Genomic DNA, 22017 nt, shown 5'->3' on the forward strand with positions numbered 1-22017 from the left:
ACGTTTTTTTGTTTTTGTTTTTGTTTTCTTGGATTAATTAGAACATTCATTTCGACATTTAAAGTTAATTTGAACATAAAGTTTGCACTAAAGTTGATAGAAAATGTTGAGTTTTTTGGACTTGGACTTGGACGCGTCCAGGCCGTACAGAGATACACATATCCAGGAGATTTATTTTTTATATTTCTAACTCTTGCCATTCTTTACATTATACATTCTATTCCGAAAATTAATTCAATAGGTTTTCGATACGTGTGTGTGTGTGTGTGTGTGGAACATCAAATGGGGTGTCTATGGGGGATGGGGGGATTACATAGAGATGCTTATATCGTGTGAGTGGATTGTATATATAGGGTATATACGGGCTATGGCTATTGTAGATGAGTTCTTGCATGAGTTCGTATGCAAAAATAGTCGTGTTTATCCATTATCGTAATTAACTTTTGTCCGATTAATCAATTGTGTGCTTGCCAAACGAAACGGTTGCCGAAAGTACGCCTAAAGGTGTCAACAAAACATAATACATATATATGCATTATCCTCAGCATACACATATATATCGTCCTCATAATGTCGCCAGACTTTTCAAATAAACCAACGAATCCTGCTGCCATATGCCTGCGGCCTGAAGGCGTTTTTTGGGGAGCAGAAGTGGAGCAGAGTCCAAATTAAGGCTAGAAAAGGCACTTTAGAAGGGGATCTAGTGGGGGGAGCAGAGCAAGGGTTAATAACAAGGGTTAACTAACGTCCGGGTATCCATATCCAATAATCCGAAATTAAGTCGCCCGACAGTGCCAGAACAGATCGCAGCAGTTATCGTTATACAAAAATTTTGCTTCTAAATTTTGTCTAAAAATTTCGCTTGTATAAATACGTTTTTAAAAAATTTCACTTGTTTTTTTTTTTTTTTTAGTTTACGTTATTTTTTTTACAAATTTTGTTTGCGATTTTCTTCATCGCTGAATTTAATTCCGAAAGGCATTTTTTGTGAATCTTTTTTTTAAATTTTTTTCGTTAAGCCTAAACATTAATTTTAGTTGATTCCACTTGAGAAGCATAATATTAGCTTCTCTTATTTAATTTTTTATAGTTTTTTTTTTTTTTAGTAATTTTGTACATTTGATCTTTTTGCTTTTTGAAATAATAATCTAAATAATATTCGGGCACACAATTACCAAGTTAAATCCGCTTAAACTCTTTTGATTTTACATTTAATTAGTATTATGCTGCTGGGGACTGGCTTTCAGTTTCAGTTTCAGTTTCTGTTTAGGTTTGAATTCTATTTCCGTGGAATGTTCCGGGTCACCATCTTCCACATCCGTGTTTGCTTACAAACTAAAGAGATCGATCGCTATTTATTTAGTTAGACTGAAGAACTATAACATAATAATACTTTCAATTTTGATTCAATAAGTACGCTAGGAATAGAAACTAGGTGGCAAAGATCGCGTAGAGGAAGCTAGAGGAAAACTAGCACCTAATTCATATACGAAGCACCTACACCTTGGATCCTGCTATCCTTCAACTTATATATTTAAATAACTGAGCTTAATTTTTAGTTTTAGGCCAAATACAGCGAAACCTTATACACTCTTTTGATTTTGCTTATTTACATACTTAGTTTTAAAAACTTAAAACATGAGAAGCTGTTATGGTTTAAAAATCTTTAAAAAATTCTGAAACTTTTGTGGTTCCTTCAAATAATTATTTTAAATATTAGTATTACTAATATTTTCTGGTCTATTGCTTGAGTTTTTTAGTTGTGGATTTAGTTTATGGAGTTCCTCTTAAAGGATCTGGCTAATAATAAGTTTTTAATATTTTTAAAATTAATATTTGAAAAATATTTCGAAAACTCTCCAAGGTGTAGGTGTTTACAGATGTGCTTTTGAAGCTGCCGGGAACTGCTCCTGATTGGCTTCAGATTTTAGATCCCTCCCTTTTCACTCATCCTTTCATAACTTTCATTCATCATTTCGAGTTTAAATTCTTATCCCTTTACTCGCTGGTCGTGGTGATGGGTTCCACCTTGATGGCTCCTGGCGCGGCACTCGACGAGCTGGGGGCATCCACTCCAGAGGATCCTGCACCTGATCTATCGGCTCCGGCCACAGCGCCGGCTGCTGCCGCCTGGGAGGACGAGGAGGAGGAGACACTGGCGCCGACCAGTTCGGCCAGGTCCTCGGCGAAGAGGCGGCTGGGCGAGAAGTCCCTCTTGTAGCCGGCCATGTCCAGGCCGAGATCGCCGAGCGGAGAGTGCAGCCGGGGGGTTTCGCTGCGCAGAGGACTTCCCTTGGCCTTGGAGGGATGGGTCGAGGACTGAGAGGAGGAACTGGCACCGAAACCACCAGCTCCACCACCACTACCGCCAACGGACTTGTGGGGCACCTGGTGGTGGTGGTGCTGTTGGTGTTGCTGCTGCTGCTGGTGGTGCAGGTGGGCGGCTTGCTGCTGCTGTTGTTGCAGGTGGAGCTGCTGCAGGTGGTGGTGCGCCGCCTGTTGCTGCTGCTGGTGGTGCGCCGCCTGCTGCTGCTGGTGGTGCAGAGCGACGGCCATGCTGGGCGGCAGATTCGGCAACAGGCCGGCGGGACCGCAGGGCGATGGCGCGTGCCGTGGACCACTGCCACTGCTCAAGGCCGGTGATATGCTGGCCCTGCCTCCGCCCGATCCCGGAACCGGCACCGAACCCACCCCCGGATGAGGGGGCAGGTTGAACAGGCCGGGTGGAACGGGCGGCGGCCCCGCCTCCCCGTGCTGATGCTGCACGGCCGCGGCCATCTGCATCTGCTGCCGGATGTTGTGCGCCACGGCGGCCACCGCTGCGGCAGTCTCCTGCGACATGTGCGGCTCTCCTCCGACCCCGCCCTGGGGTCCGCTGCCGTTGGGACAGGCCAGGGAGCTTGGCGGCCCGGCTAGGGCGCCACTCGCTCCAGGATAGCTGAGGGGGAGATCCTGCATGGGAAACACGGGCTAACCCGAGAGCAGTTAGTTCAATTCCAAGGATCAGGCCCCACATCACTTACCGAGTGGCGACCGTAGGGCGGCAAGTGCGAGCCGATGCTGTCGTCCTTAAGGTCCTTGGCGTCCCGGAACACCACCGTCTTGATAACACCCTTGATATGCTCGTCCGGCCATATGCCCAGCAGAATCCGCTGTGGCCTGCCCCGCCCCTTGGGCCTCAGATCCGGCCCGCCATCGATCGAGGGTCCCAGCATGTTGTGCACCCGATTGGCGTACAGGACGAAAGTGGGATACGGAATGTCATACTTGCGGGCGGCTTGCGACAGGGAGAGGCCCTCTTTCAGCACACTGAAGATGGCCTCGGCCATGGTCTCGGGTCGCCAGGACTTTAGAGGACCTCTCTCGCGGAAGCGCATATGATGCATCAGGTTCTGGTTGGTGTTCCAGCACTTTTGCCACATGGACTGCAACTGGTACTGGTAGCTGTCTGCTGGAGGATCAAAAACATATATATATTTAGGTTTTCATTTTCTGTGAATGATTCCTTTACAAACCTGCCAGCGTGGATCCTGTGGCGCCCATCCAGGCGTGAGAGTTCTCCATCATTTTGGCCTGTGAAGAGGAAAAGAAATTCTAGAATCAGATATATGAACTGACACTGTAGCAGTCTCCTGTTTGGACAAGAGGTCCTTCAATTAATTGTGTGACTCGCTTTGGTTAGCACTCAATGCGGTGTATCCTTTTGTCTCGATATGTGTTTTCCGCCCCCAAGGAGGCCCATCCTTTTCAATTTTGATTGACATGCAAATGCGACCTATTTTGGTTTAATTTCATTTTTTTATGTTTGTTGAGACAAAAAAGGGGCTATTGGTTATGACAAGCTTTTTGTAACATTAAGAGGAAATTGTGAATTTTTCTAGAATTCAAAATAATAATATTTTAAACCTATCTTGACTTAGTTTGTCTTTTAATATTTATGACTCTGTCTAGACTTCTTGAAATTAATGACTTAACCAGACGACTTCTTCACAGTCTTTTTGAAGGATATTTCCCTGCTCAATCTATAGCACTCCTTGCGATCCTTGCCAGCACAATTCTAATTCAAATTGCAATTTAACTGGCTGGCTAAACCTTCGAGTGGCGCTGCGGTTGTCTGTTTGCCGAGTGCCGAGTGCCTTGCATCGAATTCACTAATTGCATAACAAAGTAACATTTGCATATTGTTCTACATATGTTAGTTAGTGCTGCGATTCGGATCCACCTTGTCGATAACTTCATTACAAAAAAAAAACCATTTCCAAGCATGGCAAAAAAAAACACACACAACAAAACAAAAAAAATGCAAAAAACAACACACACATATTGGACTTGAAGTGGGACTGGCTCAGGTGGGCACTTGTGCCCATTTAGCGTTAAGTATTACTTGTAACTTTTTGCCATGTGACTGACTGAGAGTGCTCCTCTGCCTTCCATTGCTCCGACTGTTCTACTGTGCCCCCATCCCAGCGCCAGGACCTCCACGCTTAGGCCAGACAATATAGCGATGTTCTCAGAAATCGTTGCCTACTTTTATGGGCCGCGAACATGCGATGGATGGATTTACTTTTCGGCTCATTACGTCGCAAATTATATATTATTCAAAAGTTTTTTCTTTTGCTTTTCGTCATCAGAAATTGCTTTATTTAGGAAGGGTGACTAATCCGCCTAGGGCTATAACTTATAAGGTTAAATCATATTTTAAAACCAAAAATTGTAATAAAAATTATATAATTATTAAGTTAATCCTTAAGCTCTTTCGGTAGCACTCTTAGTAGTTGTTGTTTCTGGAAACTCTCGAAACTATTGAGGCTAATGACACTAATGCCCCAGTCAGTCTCAAAACGCGGGCGACAGATGGCGCTGCTGTGTGTAGCTATAGGTGTGTGTGTGTGTGTGATGGTGTGCTGCTCCGGTTATCCTGCTGCACTTGCCTTCAATAATACGCCACGCCAAATGCCAAATAATTTATTTATTATATGTGCAGCTGACCAAAGCTGACTGAAACACACACATGCACACACACACTCCGATTGCGACAGTGTGTGTGTGTGTGTTGTGCAGAGTCCTGAGTGAGATTTCATTACAACTCATTTGACAGTCTTGGTGCACTCGACGCTGCCAAAATGTCATAGCTGAGTGGCATGCATCGAAAGGGGACAGCGGGGGTGGCACAGGGAGTTGGATATCGCTCGGTCTACCCGCCACAACCCCTGCTCCCTTCCAAAATTCTCTCCAATATCCACCGGATTAGCGGACACGCATCGCGCATAGTTCCCTAAACATCCATAACTACAGTCGTACTTCTAGGAAGGTATATTCCTTAAGGGTATTTATTATATAAGGATATTTTATTAGGAAAAATATAAAAAAAAAAATGGTTTTATTTTAAGGACTAAAATATTTTTAAAATTGAACAACTGTTTGTTGCAAGTTGTTAAGACTGTACCACGTTTATGTGCCTCAACACGAAATTAAGCGAAATGAAGTTGACCACGCTTCGATTTTGGCATCAAAGCGAATCGTTGCCGCTTGCTGCTTGACCCGCCCTCCGGTTGCAACACCGCCTCCACTCCTCCCTCCCTCTCTCCCTCCTACCACCTTCGGTTGCTGCACTTGCTGCTTGCATTGTTAATACAATTCGAGTCCAACGTCAATAACCAAGTGCCACGAATGGACCATTAGTTGAGTTGAGTTGAGTTGCGCTCCTCCCGATGCGGGCAGGGTCTATATGGAATATCCTCTTGCACCTTCCCCACCACCCACTGCTACTACACACACACTACACACACGTTTGCGGAGTTTGTGCATCTGCATTTATGTATTCTATATATAATTATGCGGCTTAGCGATTGCCTGCCTTGGCGGATTCCTCTGGCCAGCTTGCCAATTTAATCAGGCTATTGATTGGCACAATGGGAAGCAAGAAACGAATATGTTCTAAGGCCAAAATAAATCCAGTTCATTAGGCACAAGCATTCATCTTTGGACCTCTGAAAATGTTCAATTAATTTAGATCTCTTCTTAAGCGAATTCTGAGAATTTTGAAAAGCTTAAGTTCGATTCAGTTTTGATTGAAAATGTATAATCTTTTGCAGAGAATTCATGCATTTATTTAGAAACGATTAAGTCTACTTGAGAGGTAAATGAATGCATTTTGTTTGAAGATAATTTCAATATCAGTTGTCTCTTGGGATTATAATTAGAATAATGAGTTATAGTTCCAATTTAAATGCAATTTTCATTTATTGAAATCTTAATTAGCAATAATTTAAATACTTATTATTAATATAGTACTTATATAAAGAGTATTATTCTTGAATAAATCATATACCAAAGAGCTGTTCGTTTTTGGGGGACTTTGTCGTCCTGGCCTCTTCAAATTAGATTATCCTTAATCGTTGGGGCGTTCGCATCTTCCGCCATTTTCTGTCTGGAAACGCCCCGTGTCAGAGAACCGGGAAAAAGGCGTTCCTTGCGATTTCCACGCCAAACGAAACCGAAACCTTTATTTTTTTCTGAGGCAGTTTCAGGTTGAACCCAAAAACCCGTAGAGCTCCCCCATAACTGGCTTCTAGTGAGGCGTTAAGCCCGCATCAATTGAGCGTGAAGGAGGAGTAGATTCCCAATATCCTTCCCACTCAACACAACCCAGCCATCCTTCCATCCAACCATCCATCCACCTTCGAAAACAGTCCAAGTCAAGCGGCACTTGTGCGGCACTTCTGCGGTATTGGGTTGCGGGGTGGCTGCCACAATTTCTGATTCGCTCAAGCAACAAGCCTCAGTTGCCTCAGATTAAGACCTTACCTCAGACTCTGTTGCGCCGGCAATGCAATTTAGCCAAATTCGCAGCAGGAAACGCCAAAGGGAAGGCAAGGCCAACAAATTCTTTAATGTCTAATGTGCTGAGAAGTGCCAGAAAAAAATAAACAAGACCTTGGGTTCCAGGGGTGACGACTAAAGGATATCCTTTGCGAAGAGGTCTTTGGCTTATAAAGACTATAAAATTTGTTCACCCCACGAAACATATACCCTTGTTACCCTTTTAAAAAAAAATCCTTCAATTTTAACGTCCCAAAGGGAGGAAATAAATTTCTTCATGCTTCCAGGCTGGACAAAATTCGTTCAGGACCACCCCCCCTGACTTCTGGCACGGATTTTCCAATCTTTTGACGCTCAGGAAATTGTCAAGTGCCGGCTCAGGGAGTGGGGTGTGTGTGTGGGTGGACTGTGATTGGGTTCGTGTTTGTGTAAAACCAAAAATTAATTAGCGTGAAAAGCATTATTGAAAGCCATTGCGAATCGAGCGGGTAAACAGCAAAAGGGGGTTAACGAAAAAGGATGGCTGATAAAAACTTAGCATTAGTTTTGGCCAAAAGTCAAGCCACAGCCAAGAGACGAGCTCATTTCCTAGTCTTTTCCTTTAGAGACAGGAAGGAGCATATGTGGTTTAATTTGATTTAGTCGCGAAACTTGCAGCCAATACTCGAGTTCATTAAAATTCTGCAGAAACTGAATCAAAATCAAGTTGGGCCTTCTAGTTTTTGGCGCGCACTTTACTACTTGAAACATCAATTACAACGAGAGGAAAGGAGAGAGGCTGGAGTTCACCAAGGGAGGGGATCATAAGTGTTCCCATTTATAGGAATATATTTCTTACAACCTATTCGCTGCCATCTGGGCCCCTGCCGCCAGGATCCTGGCATCCCCACGATATATCCTGCAATGCTCAGCCCTTAGGCGCTGCCAACGAGTGAGTCGTTGTGAAGTGTGCTAGGATTTCACTTGAAAACTGCAATCAAGTGAATTTTGATATATATACACTCACATACACACACTACGTGTATGTGGAAAAACTTCATGGATTTAATAATCAAACCATTCGATGGTTAAAATGTTCCTCGAGCCGCCCTTCAGTTCGCTCATCGGGCTTTCTCCGCTCTCGACTTGTTCGTCATTTCCTGTACAATTTTATTATATTTCATACATAGCTGTGCCCCATTCTCCCTAGTCCTTTCCCCACCACTCATAACATATACATATATAAATATATATATATATAGAGCAGGATATAGCCCGGCGATAACATCAAGAACAACAACAAATTGAACAGCGACCGGCAAACGTTGCCTGTAAAATTTATACAAAATACGGAATCGTTCGCTACATTATGAGAAATCCTGCTCATTGGAATGGGCCAGAGGTCCTTTTAAAGGGGGGCAGGAGCTTGGTTACTATTTGCTCATATGTTTGTTGCATTTAGCTTTCGCTCCGGGTGAGTGGAAATAAAGGAAAAATCAACGAATGCCGAGCATGGAAGTGTTCAATAAATTTTTACCGCTGAGTTAAGCTTAAATGGGAATCATGGGAATGGAAACTGTGAAAAGGGGTCACTCCTCTATATCGTGGGGAGTGGAATGGGGGCTTATAAATTAGCATTTCGTTATTAGAAAATATTAAACAGTACGAGTACAGTATAGTTATGCGGATACTTTAACCCTGTACCTTTAAATATTACCCTTTTTTTTAGTGGCTCACACTTTTCAGACTAATTGCTGAGGTAATCACATTTAGCCAATCTGCTTCAGGACTGAAGTTTAATTTTGTTGTGCGCACAATTTTTTATCATTTGGTTTGTTAAAAACTGCAGTAATTTATACATTGTGCTTAGAAGGGAGAGTGTGAGTGGGAAAAAGTTTTGTAAACGCAGGCCAGACCGGGTTGGGTTGCAACTGAATTGGTTTCGGAATGGCAGCCTGCGATCAATCGACAAAATAATGCGTTAACTTTTACGTAAAACAAACAACAAAGCCGACAAATACACGCAACTTTCCGCAGAACAGAAAGGATATGGAGTAGTCGGAGTAGTGGGAGTTGATCAACTTTTTTCAGCTCAAAACAGGCGGAAAAAAGCGATTAGAAAAATTATTGCCACCGCCGAGGCCTCCATCGATAACTGCTACAACAAAAAAAAAGGAACAGAGAACTGAACAAAAAGTTTAAAATATTGAGAAAAGTTGGCTTACACGCAGATATAGTACGCATTTTATAGTCTGGTTCGATTTGAAACTTTGGCTTTGGGGGCTACGATTTTATTAAATCGATACCGACTTTAATGAAATAATTAATTAAATTATATTATGACTGGGATATGATTACTTTTGTTCAATGAGAGGATAATTACTAAACGGATTCCCAAAATTGAAACTATTTTCCGCCTCCAAAGAGCATACTGTCCCGTCAAATCAAGTTTCAGCCATGCACGGCTAAATGCCAATTAATACAAATATCCATAAAGAAAAATAAATTCAATTATTGGAAAATTAAAATGTAAACAAAACGCGGGCCAGGCCAGGCCAGACCGGGCCAGGGCAGTATCGGTATCGGTTTCTGTTTCATGTTTTCGGCGTCATAAATTGTGGCACCTAATAAATTGACACTCTGTCATTGTGCGGCATTTACAGTTTATAGAATATGCCTCTGCCACAACCCCTTAACATCCCGGTGGCCAGCGGCCAGTGGCCAGTGGCTGATGGCCAAAATCCCCCAGCCCCCCAGTGATGTTTCCCTTTTTTTGTGCCACACTTGCAGGCTGCACGCAACAATTGTGTGTGCAGCCAAATGGTCAGAGTCAGAGTCAGGCAACAAAAAAAAAAAAAACGAGCCAACAGTCGAAATGCAAAAGCTGCTACCCCAACTCCAAAATCACTTCGATTGGGAGGGTGGCATGCCCCACCACCCTCCACCACCATGTTGTTGTTGTTGTGTGGCTGCTGTGGTCGAGTTGCGGTGCACCGCAGCGTTTAAAACGGTTTGCCAGTCATTTTTTCACATCATTGATTGCTTATTAGATTATAAACCGCGCCACTGACTCTCGGCCCTTCTTTTTTGTATTTCACATTTTATTCCGCTCGTGGCACGTGCTACGCCGTGCCTCCCTATATCCGTAATGTTCTGCCAACAACAACATTGCAATCAGCATCACAAACAAAACAAAAAAATATAAAACAAAAATAAAAAAGCCAAAACATCGAGGGAGGCCGTCTGCATCTGTTGCAATTTGTGCGCCCGAAAATAGGCAGCACCATTTTATATTGGCAAAATATTTTGGCACGGCTTTGGCATATTTTTTACGGCCAGCGACCATTAAAGATGCGTGATTTATAACCTTCCCTGTCAGTGTGCAGGATAGCTGGGTGAATAAAGGATATCCACAGAAAATAAGCCACTGGATTCCAAACTGACAGGTGTAGTTTATCTATTCGAATGAGTGTTGATTTTTGCATAAAATAAAATATCAAATAGACCGAATTACGGTCTATTAAAATTAAAATGTTTCTCAAATATGGGTATCCGTTAGACAGATATATTTTGAAATAAACTTCGGTTTGATATTCATTTGAAAATATAATTTGAAAAAGCAATTAAAAGAGCTTTTCTCCCTAGAACCCTTGACACTTGCACATTTAGATAAGATGGCTTCTTGGGGCCAACTTTATTTATATAAATAAATTAAAATATGCAAATGCCCATAAATATGAAAAGGCGAGTAAAAAGGCAGGTCCTTCTAGCCTTCTTCTTATTCTTATTAAGGACTCACAACGCCCTACCTTTGCGGTCGCCTGCCTGGAAGCCCCAAAGTCCCGGCAACTTCTCCTTATCTCATCTCAATTTTGAGTCTGAGAAATGGCGAGTTGTCTGCCAGAAAATGTCTTCCCCGGTCTTGGCTAAATTTAATTTTAAATTTTATGTGCGCACATCAAAAAATCCTTCGCGGCGCTGTCTACTCGGGAGAAAGTTGTGTGGCCCTAAAATATGAAAAACAATTAAGCAGGCGTCTGGCTCTAAATTCGGGTGGGTTAAGTGGGTGAGTGGGTGGGTGGGTCGATGAGTCGATGGGTGGTTGGGTTGTGTAATAAAATGGCTGACTTGAGAGTTGAGTGGCTTTCGGTGCTGGTTCATTCCCAGTGCAACATTCAAATGCTGCAACAAAATGAGTATTATGTATTTCAATTCATAATGAATTATTCAACATTCGGCTTGCATTTTTTATAAGACAGAGCGCGGCAGAAACTTCACCTGGGAATGCTAAAGTGGGGAAATTGGGCACAAAAAGGGCCACAAGATACACAAGACACAGATAGCTAGATAGCTGCAATTTAGCCATAAAATGAAACGAACAACGACAACCATTCCAAAGACAACAACATCAGCGGCAACAATCAGGGGCAGACACATCAACTGACACAGTGGCATTCTCAATTTCTCTTTAGTTCTCCACAGTTCTCGGTAGTTCTCATTCTTTCTCGGTCTCAAAAACTGGTTGTACCTGTCGTTCAGCAATAAAATTTAATAAATTATTTACGCTGGCAAAATGCATATTTGTTGCATCATCAAAGTGGAAAATGGAGGCAAGAGCCCGAGATTTCCTTAAAGTTTCGCGTGGCTCAATAACTTTTCTTCAATATGCAGAAGGCTTTCTAGATTTATGCAGTGAGAGAAAAAGTTTACAATGCTGAAGTCTGAGGAAGTCTATTCTATGTTGTTCTAAAGAAAACTCTTAATTTCTAAGCCTTCTTTCCCCAAGTGCCTTGTTTTTAAAGCCCCGTTTTTTCCAACTACTAGTGGGAGTGGGGTATATTTTCACAAAAAGTTTACTTCGTTAATCTATGCAACCGGCTGGCAAAAATATTTTGCATATAAAACAAGTCAGTAAGACATTGTTCTGTGTGCAGGTAGCAGGTGGCACGGTGGCAGGAGTAAGGGGGTCTTTTGGGTTGCTGATTTTAGCCAAGTTGGTCTTTGGCTGTCCGTCAGTTGGTTTGTTAGTTGGTTGGCCGCTTTCGTTGCCACTTTTCAGGTCATAAGACGTTACGCTGAAAGCCTTAGTTCCTACAATATATATATTGTACATATATAGAAGCGAACTACTCCCAACATTTCGTTCTATTTTAAAGACATTTCATGTTGTTGCCACTGCCGCCGTCAGCTCTCTAGATTGGCACTTGATTGGCGTATATTTCCTGTTGCATATTTAAGTTTTAGCTTAGTTTTCGTTGCCTCCGCCACTGCCACTGCCGCTGCCGTTGCAACCGAAACCCATAAAGTTTTCCAAGTGCATTTCTATTTGTATAACTAACAATGAATTTTCCATGGCCTGGTATGGGGTTGGTTTTCCCTCCCAGGACTCTATACTACTTTGTTATTAGTAGAAGTCAATTTTTACCAAGTAGTCCGTTGTAATTTGAAAGGATTTAACTAATCGATTCAGGGGAATATCTTTGGGTATTTTAATAACTCGTTTAATTAAATAAATGAATTAAGTAGGAGCTGCATGCATTGACATTTCATCCGTCGCGTAATTTATAATTTCTGTTGCCATTATGGTTGCGACTCCTTCTTCCCTTTCTCTGGCCATTGTTGTTTTTGCTTTTGTTGACTGCGATGCGAATATTTCGCATTAATATGGCGGAAAATCCATAATCGAATTATAGCTCTGCGGCTCTTTTGTTTACCATCTCACTGTATCTGCATTTCGATGTCCATACATGTACACATGTCTGTATGTGTGTGTGTTTATGTCCTTTACAGTGTTTGTGTGTGTGTATGTATCGCTTTAATTGAATCCTTAACACTTTTGAGCTACTTACGTCCAACACGTTGCGTATGCGTAACTTGTTATTATTGCCGCCTGAATTGTTGTTGGCCGGCATTGATCTAGGGCTGGCAAATGCTCTAAAGGACTTAAATTCCCATCAAATGGCCGATTAATAATCCTTTCAAATCAAGGATTATCCTGCCCGAAATTTTTTTTTAATCTAAAGCAGTTTAAATCTAAATACATGTTATTATATTTTCAATTGTTTGCTTTTAATTTTTTATAAAGTTTTGAAATATTCATGAGCAGGTGCTATCTTTTTTTTGTAGAGAAAATATTTAAGTGATACATCCGTAACCTTATTTTTAAAATATCCTGTTTTTTGCTGCATCCCTGAACCGCTGACTCTTTTCCGATTGATTTCTCTGCTTTCAATAAACTGAAACAAACAATCACATCCCCGCCCATACTCCGGTTTCCTTTCATCCTTTTTTTTTGTTTTTTGTGTTGCAGCTTCAGGTTGGTCAGGCGCCTCCCCGGTATTCGATTATTTTTATATATATTGCCACACGCAGCTTATTGGCATATTGACAATTACACGGGCGATACATATAAATTAAGCAAACGGCGGAGATCGGTCGGTCGGTCGGTGGAAGGGGAGGGCCAGGACATTCAGGACATTCCGGACCAGAGGCCCGACCAGAGACGTCGGCAGAGCGGCTGCTTGATGTGGCTGACCAAATTTAATTGACAACTTACTGTTGCACTGACCAGAAGGAGAAGGGGGCGGCCCAGGGGGTGTGGCAGTAGCGGGACAAGAACGCGGCAGGCAATCTGTCACGGCTCAAAGATACAGGAAGCCTGACCCGGGCCTGGTTTACAAATTAAAATTCAATATTAACGACACGACAGCAACAATAACAAAAATAATACAAAAAAATGGGGAAAAAATATAAAAATAAAATGCAAATAATTTAACAACAGAAGGACATTGATGATGGAGTGACTGGCAGTGAATTTCCATAATCGCGGTGACTTCATGAAAATTAATCTTCGATTTAAATGAAATTGGAATCGGGGAGGCTCAGCCGTCAGAATTAAAAATTCGGAATTAATGAAGTAATATTATTTGCTGAAAAAAAGCACCTTTCAAACCCTTTAAGTTCTCTTTCTTTCGATATTGTAAATATTTTTATTACGCGACACATCCGACCGCGATACAAGGCAATTAAATATTTCGAGCCAGCGACAGAGCAGGACCTTTCCCTCTCCGGCTTCCCTCTCAGTTTCCGTAAAACTCAAAGTGAGGCTGGAAAATGCCTGGCAGCAATCCAAAAAAAAAAAAACAATAAAAAAAATAAATAAAAAAAAAAGAAAACCAAACGGCAAACAGTTTATCCACCTCCTGCTCTCAGTTGGTCTCCGCGGTTGAATCGGTTGGTTCTGTCCTGTTCAACATCTGCATCTGCATCTGATTGTCACTATCTTTTTGTTGTAACTGTCGTTTCAAGGGGTATTTAAAGAATAGGGTATATAAATTGTATATTTTATATAGATTTGTTAAAGGTTTCAGATCTGTAAACTATATATTTTAATAATCAAAGGCATGGAAAGAGGCATAGTAACATTAAACTCTTCTAGCATATTTCTTTAAGCTTCTAACCTCACTTAGATCTTTCTAACCCTAGAATTATTCAAATAGTGTCTTATATATTATTTTATAATTTTTTAAAAAATTCCACAGTATTTAAATACCAAACCCCCTACATAAAAGTATAGTCCTTGTTTTCCTCGACTTTTTTTATTTGTTGCCGCCACGGCTGTTACGGAGCTGGACTCGCATCCGCAGTCGCTTTTCCGTTCGCGTTGTCTTTTGTTTTAATTGGCGGCCATAATAATCAAATAATTTGTTTATTGAAAACATTTTTTACAATTATGTAAACAACAAATTGATATCCCAAATGAAAAATTGTTTCTCTTGGCGGGGAATGGTCGGCGAATCGGTCTCGGTCTCGGTTTTGTCTTTTTTTTTTGGCGGTGAATGCAATTATTATAATAATTCCAACTCTCAGCCTCTTCCGTTGTGGAAGTCCTCACTGCCTCATGCCCCATGACCCAACCCCTGTGTACGTACCCCTTGCCACAGTGTGGCAGTCTGGCGTCAAATGTCGCACTTTCGGCTGGCGTGGAAAATTCGTCGCGTGTCGGATGCCTCAAGTGTCAAAGTATGCGGCAGATGATTAAAAAATTCCTGTCCTGCGGCGTGTCCGGACTCCGGAGTCGGGGACTTAATTAATTATTTATCGGCAAATTATCAATGCAGCGGATGCAATTGATTTGTGTTATTACTTAATGAAGACATCCTATCCATTTTCCAGTTCCAGTTGCCTACCTTAGGGCGTTTGACAATTAATATCTTAAAATGTAATTAATCGGAGAAAGAGAAGATTGTCGAAGATTGTTTAAAATTATTTGATTTTTAGAAAGTCTGGGAGTGAGTGTGGCAGGTTCTCTTGTTTATGCAACAAACCTGTAATGTACGTCTCAATTATCATGTGGTTTCCCCCGAATGAGGTTTAAAAAAAAGTTATTTTCGCTGGCAAGTTAATTGCCAACTCCGGCTCTGAGCCCTGTTTTTACTCTCTTGGCCAACAATTCTAATATCAAATTACGGCCGAAAGTATTCATCATGCATACGGCCGACAATTACCCGGCGCTGATTCGAAAGAGTTTTAGTTTTTGGCTTTTGCACTTGATCGAATTTCCCGGCCTCTTGCACCATGTGGCAGGGTGGAGGGTGGTGCCACACCCCCTTTTCTGCCCGACTCCCCGACAGTTTGTTGCCCTGCCATGTGCCAAACAATTTGCTAGCTAATTTGTGCTATGCGTCCGTCCGATGCCAGATGGGGGTGGGGATGGGTATGCATTTGATAAACTGTCAGGGAATGGCAACTTCACTTTGGGCATATTTAATGAAAATGTTGCCAAATGGGTTCCACGAACTGCAAGGGCCACTGCAGCGGGGGAGTGTGGGTGGACTGATTTTGACGTAACACTTTGGATGCGATTTGACATGACAAATATGTGCGTTGGGCATCGCAAACAGCAACAAACTAAACGGGGGAGACGTTGTTTTTGGGGGGTGGATAGGACGGATAGAGTCACAGGACGAAGGGGGCACCAAACAGAATCATAATCATTCTCATCGTCATCATCTTTCGGTGATTATCGTCATTATCCGAGGCCCCAGCGATGATTATGGTGCTTTGACTCCGGGAACAGCTCAGATGCGGCGGATGTGGAAGATGAGAGGCAGTTGCAGCAGATGCTGAGATGCAGATGCATCTACAGCTGCAACGTTTCGCATTTGCGCATTGCATGATTCAATAATGATTGAATTAATTGCGTTAATAACTGACACTAGGCTGGTCGGCAGGAGGATCCTTCCAACCCGGCAATCCTACTCCACCTCGTACTCCTCCCGCTCAAAGGCCCGCTTTGTGTCACCCTCTACATCCGCCTCCGCCTCAGTCACTCCGCCTTCCCCTAAAATCTCCGGAGTCCGGAGCCCGGGCTCTGGCCACCGTCCATCCGTCCGTCTTAAGTGTGCGCGTGGCAGGCCGTAGACAGAATCCGGTCTGGCAAATCGAATTTGTTGCTAAGTAGCCGCAGCCTTAAAGGGGCCAGGCAGGTTCAAGTCTTTCCTGGCTGGGGGCAATCGGTGGTTTCGAATTTCTGATTTTGATTTGCGCATTACGCATACGCCGTGTGTGTGGCATGTGGTCTTCTCTACTATGCCACTCATTCCCCTCATCGTGAGTACGGGCTAAGCTGGCTAAATGGACCCACGTGCCAGGCCTAACAATGTCAATTATTAGGTGTTTAGGATCATGTTTTAAACTGTTGTTTATTAATCATATTAATAGAAAAACTTCCAAAATATATTTCTTAAAATTTAAAAACTTAAACACCTTATCTTTCTACAGAAATTCTGATCCCTTTCCTTTCTATACAATCCCTACTGTAACCCCTTGGCTTGAATTTCTGATCCATTTCAGGTTCTGTCTCTGGACACTTTACGGCCCTGACAATGGCAGATTGTAGTTGTTGTTTGATTGATAACATGCGATTAATAAAATATTGAATGGAGTGCGACACCCGCACACCTCCGGCACCAAAACAGCATGCAACATTGCAACAAAAATGCATAAATCACTCAACGAGTGGGAATCCATCCTTGCCTGCGAATCGATGCCCGCAGCAAATCTATAATAAATTGATGAGCCCTGGCCAGATTTTTGTGTGCGGTTATTATTAGATGACTAATATAATTTGTTTATTTGCTGCACTCTCTCTCTCTCGTATTGATGGATCTGTTCCGGGTGTCTGGGCAATAGATTTTTGATTCGGAAATGTTGCTGCTACTACGGGTACTGCTGCTGGGAATGTGTATGAGAACGAAAGGTGACTTTGCGACTTGTCCTTTGTTTGAAAGCACCCGACAACGACAACGACAACGAAAACGTTGCATTTTAATCAGGCAAATGTATATGTTGTATATTAACATATATGCCGAGCTCACCTGCCGACGCATCGAAGTATTTTCCGCGCTTTTGTATCAATGATAATTATTTTTCTGCCTCGTCGCCGTTGGCTGCACATACAAAAGGAATCAAACAAAACTTTGTCCCTTTGTCTAACATTTATAAGAGGGGGGCTGCTGCACATGCGGAAGATCTTCTACGCCGTCGTGCCAAATTAAAAGTGACAAACAAATCCGAAACAGACAAACAGACAAAGGTGCCAAAGGTGTGTGTGTTTGTTTTTTTTTGTCCAACACAACCCCCCATGTCTGAGTCTGAGCTTTTAATATTTTTTCTGTTCTTGCGAGTGAGTGAGCCTTGCTTTTCTTAACCGAAAAACTTATACGCAGATGGGCGACAAAAGAAAATAATAATCAGGCCAGGACAATAACATATTTACAACAAAGGGCACCAAAGAAATTCCTTCTGGAGATTCAGCTTCCAAGAAGTAAACAAAATTCCATATTTAAATCAAACTTGAAGCTGCAAGTGCAAGGTTGTGGTTCTCCACAGTTCCTTGTGCAGCCAAACCGCGAACTTTTCTCAAGGAGTTCTGGCCAGCTTTCCTGGCCGCCCAGTCGAGAGTGCAGCGAATGTGCACCCCTTCTCCATAATATCCTGATTTTTCTCGTTGTCCATCCCTCCGACCCTTCAGAAAATGTGCAACCAACCCGAGCCAATTCAGAATTCTCCCGAAGACTGTACGGACTCCGGATGGACTTTTCTTGTTCATGTTTTGCAGAATGAATGCAACTGCTCCTGCTACTTACTCGAGTCAGCTTCCCTTTTTCCGATTTCCCTGCCAGCTTGCCACTTTTGCACTCGACTTGGCTTTAAAGCTCCGCTAAGAGCTCCGGGCTCAACAAGTTGTTTTTCAGTTTTGGTAAAATGGGAAGTGAGGCCAACAAAAGGACAAAAAAAATGGAACTCGCAGAGAGTTCTAGGCAACGACTATTTGATATCTGTTAGTATAGGGCTAATACAAATTTAATAAAATTAGTAGAGATTAAATGTTATATCGGAACAAGAGCTTCATATTTTAAGACTTAAACAGTTAAGACAATATTTAGGGAATAAGATACAGTTTACAGTTATATAAAAAATGAAAAAATTAAATTAATTAAAGATATTTCCTTATATATTTTTCTATAAAAATGACAATCTTGCCTTAAAAAAACATTTATTTTTAATAATATTTTACACGAAACCACTTAAAAACAAGATACCCCCTTACTTAGCCTTATAAGCCGGATATAAAAAAGAGCAAACAATGAAAGCGTGAAAATATCATGTCGACTCTCAAAAGCCAACCTTTTTCCAAACAGGAACAGGACGAGTTGGGTGGGAAGTGGCAACAAGCAGCCACATTAGAAGCCCCTCAGCAGCAGCAAAGCGCCAAAAGTAACAGCCACTCCCCCCTTTTTGGCCCGTCCTACTTGCCGCCCAAAAATGTTGGCAATGTGCCGCAAAAAGGGGGGTTCGGAGTTGGGGTTGGGTCTTGGAAATGGCAAAGTGGGTAGGAAATGTCTGCGATGTCTTTCGGTGTCCTGCGTTTGTCTGCTCTGCTCGGCTTGGGTTTATTTTTTTTTGTATTTCCTTTAATTTTTTGGGGTGGCTGCTTGGCTTGTACTTGACCTTGAAGCCGCACAAATACAGCTGCAGTTTTTCGAAAACATCTGTGGATATGAGTGGGTAAGTAAGTGTGCGTTGTGGGGTAGCACAGTTATGGGGGCTGTTTGTGTGAAAGGACTTGGACTTGGACAGCTTCCTTGCTGCAGGATTCTGATGCCTTGGTGGAATCTGTTTGCGTTGATTTCGGCATATTTTTGGTGTGTGCGTGTGCGTTGCAGGCCTACAATTACGCAAAGGAACAATTGCCTTTTCAAGTACATATATACTATATATAATACTCCTCTATGTTTGTGTGTTTGTCAAAATATTTGTGGTTTCCGGGTTTTTGTGGTTTTGGCCAGAAACAGTATTCAGTGGCCCGGGCAGATTGAATCCTGTGGCAACATGTTGCCGTAACTTGTTGCTGCTTTGCCACATTTTTACTGCCACACCTCGACACCGGACAAAATGCACAAATTTTAATTTGTTGATTTACTGATGTTATTAAAAAGCCTGGCTGAAAAAAAAGCTCCTACTATTTTTCGTGCCTCGTTATTTATGTTATGCATATTTAATGGGCTCTTTTTTCTGCCAGCCACATTGGCAATTTGTCAATGTTAAATAATTTGCCAGCATTTAGTTTTTCCCTTGTTTTATTCAACTTGTGCGTGGGTCGAGTTTATTAATTTTGTAATCCGTATTTACCTTTTTTTATGCCGCCTCTAATTGCCGGCAATTGCATTTGGCCTAATGCGACTTTTGACTTTTGTTGTGGGGTCTGTGATTTGGCATTTATGGTTTTTGCTCTTCACGCCAATTTGTCAGCCTAATGCGATTTGCTGGATCATGTAAAAATGTAATTAATTGTAACCAATAGTTGCTTGTTTCTGGTTTTTCTTTTTTTCTATATATGTATGTATGCCAACTTAGAGGATGGATGGGGGATATCCATAAATTATACATCTCAAAAAGTAAGGCACTTCCTGAAAGGCGTTTGAATAATTCATACCCCAACTCCCCGACTATCAATTGCAACATGCTGATGAAAAAAAAAACGCTTACAAAACACTGCAAAAATAATGGACAGCCAAGCGGCTTTCAACTGGCGGCAGCAACCAAGTAAAAAGTGTTTCTCTCTGTATTATAATAATAAAGTGGCAAAGTAGCAAGTGGCATAAATTGCAACCTCATTCAACCGATTCGAGGCCAGGCCGAGGCGGAAGTTGTCGTCAGTCGTGGGCCAAACTGAAACTGAATTGCGTAGACCCATGAAACACAACTGCAACATAGTACACACTATGCACTATATGTATTTATAATAATTGTTTTTCTTCTGTATGTCGGTATTGTTTCTGTTTCTGTTACTGTTACTGTTTCTGCAGTCGCTGCTTTTGCTAAAAACCCAACGTCAGAGCCTCTGATATTTATCTTTTCCATACGAGTGTAGGTAAGTAAGACTAGTTCCTCCTCTGCCTGTCCGCCTGTCCGTGAGTCCGTTCGTCTGTCCGTCTGTCCGCCTGTCCGCTGTCCGTATGTAGATTTGCAATCAACAGCAAAAAGCGACTGAGGAAAGCAACTTGCAACACATACAAAGAAAACATTAAAAACAAAAAACAAGGAAAACTAAAACAAAAAGCCACAAAAATTGCAAAAGTTGAAGATTTAAAAACACCAAGGGTTGCATACACTTTTTGCATAATTTGTTAAAATAAAATAAATAGGGATATTTTTCTTCAAAAATAGGCATTGTTTACAATTAAATGTTTTTTTTTAATATATGATTTATTTAAATAACTAATAATAACAAATAGTTTATGGTTAGTATTATGGTTTATGGTTTACTTAACTTTTATGGCCTATTTTTAGAGTATTTTATGAAACAGGCAACAACAACAAGAGTAATGTGCTCTGTTGCGGCAATAATCACTGCCTGTTGTTGTTGTTGTTTTTGTTGGTTTTGGTGTTGCTACTACCATGATTGTTGTTGCTGTGTGCCACATATGAATGAATGCCTCGCCATTGTTGTTGCTACACGCCACTAGATGTCGGCATTTAACTTCTCAACTTTTTTTCGCTTTTTTTTTTTGTTTCAGCATTTGACCGCGTGTGGGCGGATAAAGGGGGCGGGGTGCATATAGTGGGTGGTTGCATAGTGAACAGTTAAGGTAGAAGAAGCAGCCGAGGCAAGAAGCAGAGGCAAGTGCAGGAAACTACTTTGCATTTAATTGTCTGTAATGACGTGCAATATAAAATGTTAAAAATCTGCACTAAAATCCAAACATACTCCGTCGGGGCGGAGGGCATACCAGAAGTGTTTTCTTTTCCACAGCTTTTAATTGAGTGCAAAAAAAAAAAACAGAAACAAAAATAGCTTAAGAATTATGGCCATAAAATTAAAAAAAAAAGATAGAAGCATATAATTATTTATTTTGCAAACAAGTTCTAGAATACTTAATGAACAGCTGCGATTATAAATTCTAGCCGAGTGCTTGGCTCGAAAGTGTGAGATCCATAAATAATGCAAGGACAACCCTTCCTTCAGGTCTTAGGTTTAGTCCTTCGTCCTCATGTCGATACGTGCGCAATTGTGCGCTAAAACCAAACATGAATATTTTCACTTATTATTTTCATACATATAGAAAAAAAAAACGGAAAAAGAATATGTTTGGGGGGAGTGATGAATGTCAGGGCGCACAGGAAATCCACGCACTCCTGCTCTATTGAGCCGTGAATATGTTGGAATATATAATCAAGTGTAAGACCCTTGCCGAACCGCCAAGGGTGGTTGTGAGCAAGTCAGAGCTAGGAATCAGACAACACCCTTTTTGAAAAATTTTGCGAGGCAAGGAGAGAATCGGCACTTGCTTCGTTTGCCGCACAAGTGTATCATAATAATATTAAATTTGATTTCCAGGCTGAGAGGCTCAGGCTCAGGTTCAGGCTGCCTGCCTGACTGCCTGCCTGACTGACAGACTGGCTGGCTGGCAGGACGAACTTCGACTTCGACATCGTCGCACACAAATTGCGCTGATTGCGCAAAAGTATCGATGACTTCTTGACAAGGCGTCGCGTCTCGATAGGGACACTGGGATGGGTGGCAGGAGGTACTCTGTTCTGCTTAATCAAATTTGTGCAAAACAGTGGAGAGAAGTCAACTCGATGGCTGCCTGGAATACACACACAAATAATGCAATTTGCTCAGGCAGTTGCTACCCAGCCCCCAAC

The 22017-nt window shown here is 41.9% G+C and overlaps 1 protein-coding gene and 1 long non-coding RNA gene across 5 annotated transcripts in view; both read right to left on the reverse strand.

Annotated features, from left to right (window-relative positions):
- Nucleotides 1–49: 49 nt before the first annotated feature.
- LOC6492956 (protein bric-a-brac 1) overlaps nt 50–22017 on the reverse strand; it is a 58996-nt gene continuing 37028 nt past the window's right edge. The window contains exons 2-4 of one of the 4 annotated variants that reach the window (XM_032454286.2): nt 3516–3573; nt 3024–3448; nt 50–2970 (exon numbers count right to left, since the gene is read on the reverse strand). In XM_032454286.2, coding sequence (XP_032310177.1) covers nt 1999–2970; nt 3024–3448; nt 3516–3573 — 1455 coding nt within the window. In that variant the 3' untranslated portion in view covers nt 50–1998. Of the gene's footprint in view, nt 2971–3023; nt 3452–3515; nt 3574–22017 lie in introns of all 4 variants that reach the window. The other 3 variants (XM_014908671.3, XM_032454285.2, XM_001956699.4) reach the window with 3 other exon arrangements.
- Nucleotides 16487–17891, reverse strand: LOC26514815. The gene is made up of 2 exons (XR_006506974.1): nt 17181–17891; nt 16487–17080 (listed from the first exon to the last, which is right to left on the reverse strand). It is a non-coding gene; the product is annotated as an uncharacterized LOC26514815 (long non-coding RNA).

This window comes from Drosophila ananassae, chromosome 2R (genome assembly GCF_017639315.1).
Source record: "Drosophila ananassae strain 14024-0371.13 chromosome 2R, ASM1763931v2, whole genome shotgun sequence".
Taxonomy (NCBI): Eukaryota; Metazoa; Arthropoda; class Insecta; order Diptera; family Drosophilidae; genus Drosophila; species Drosophila ananassae.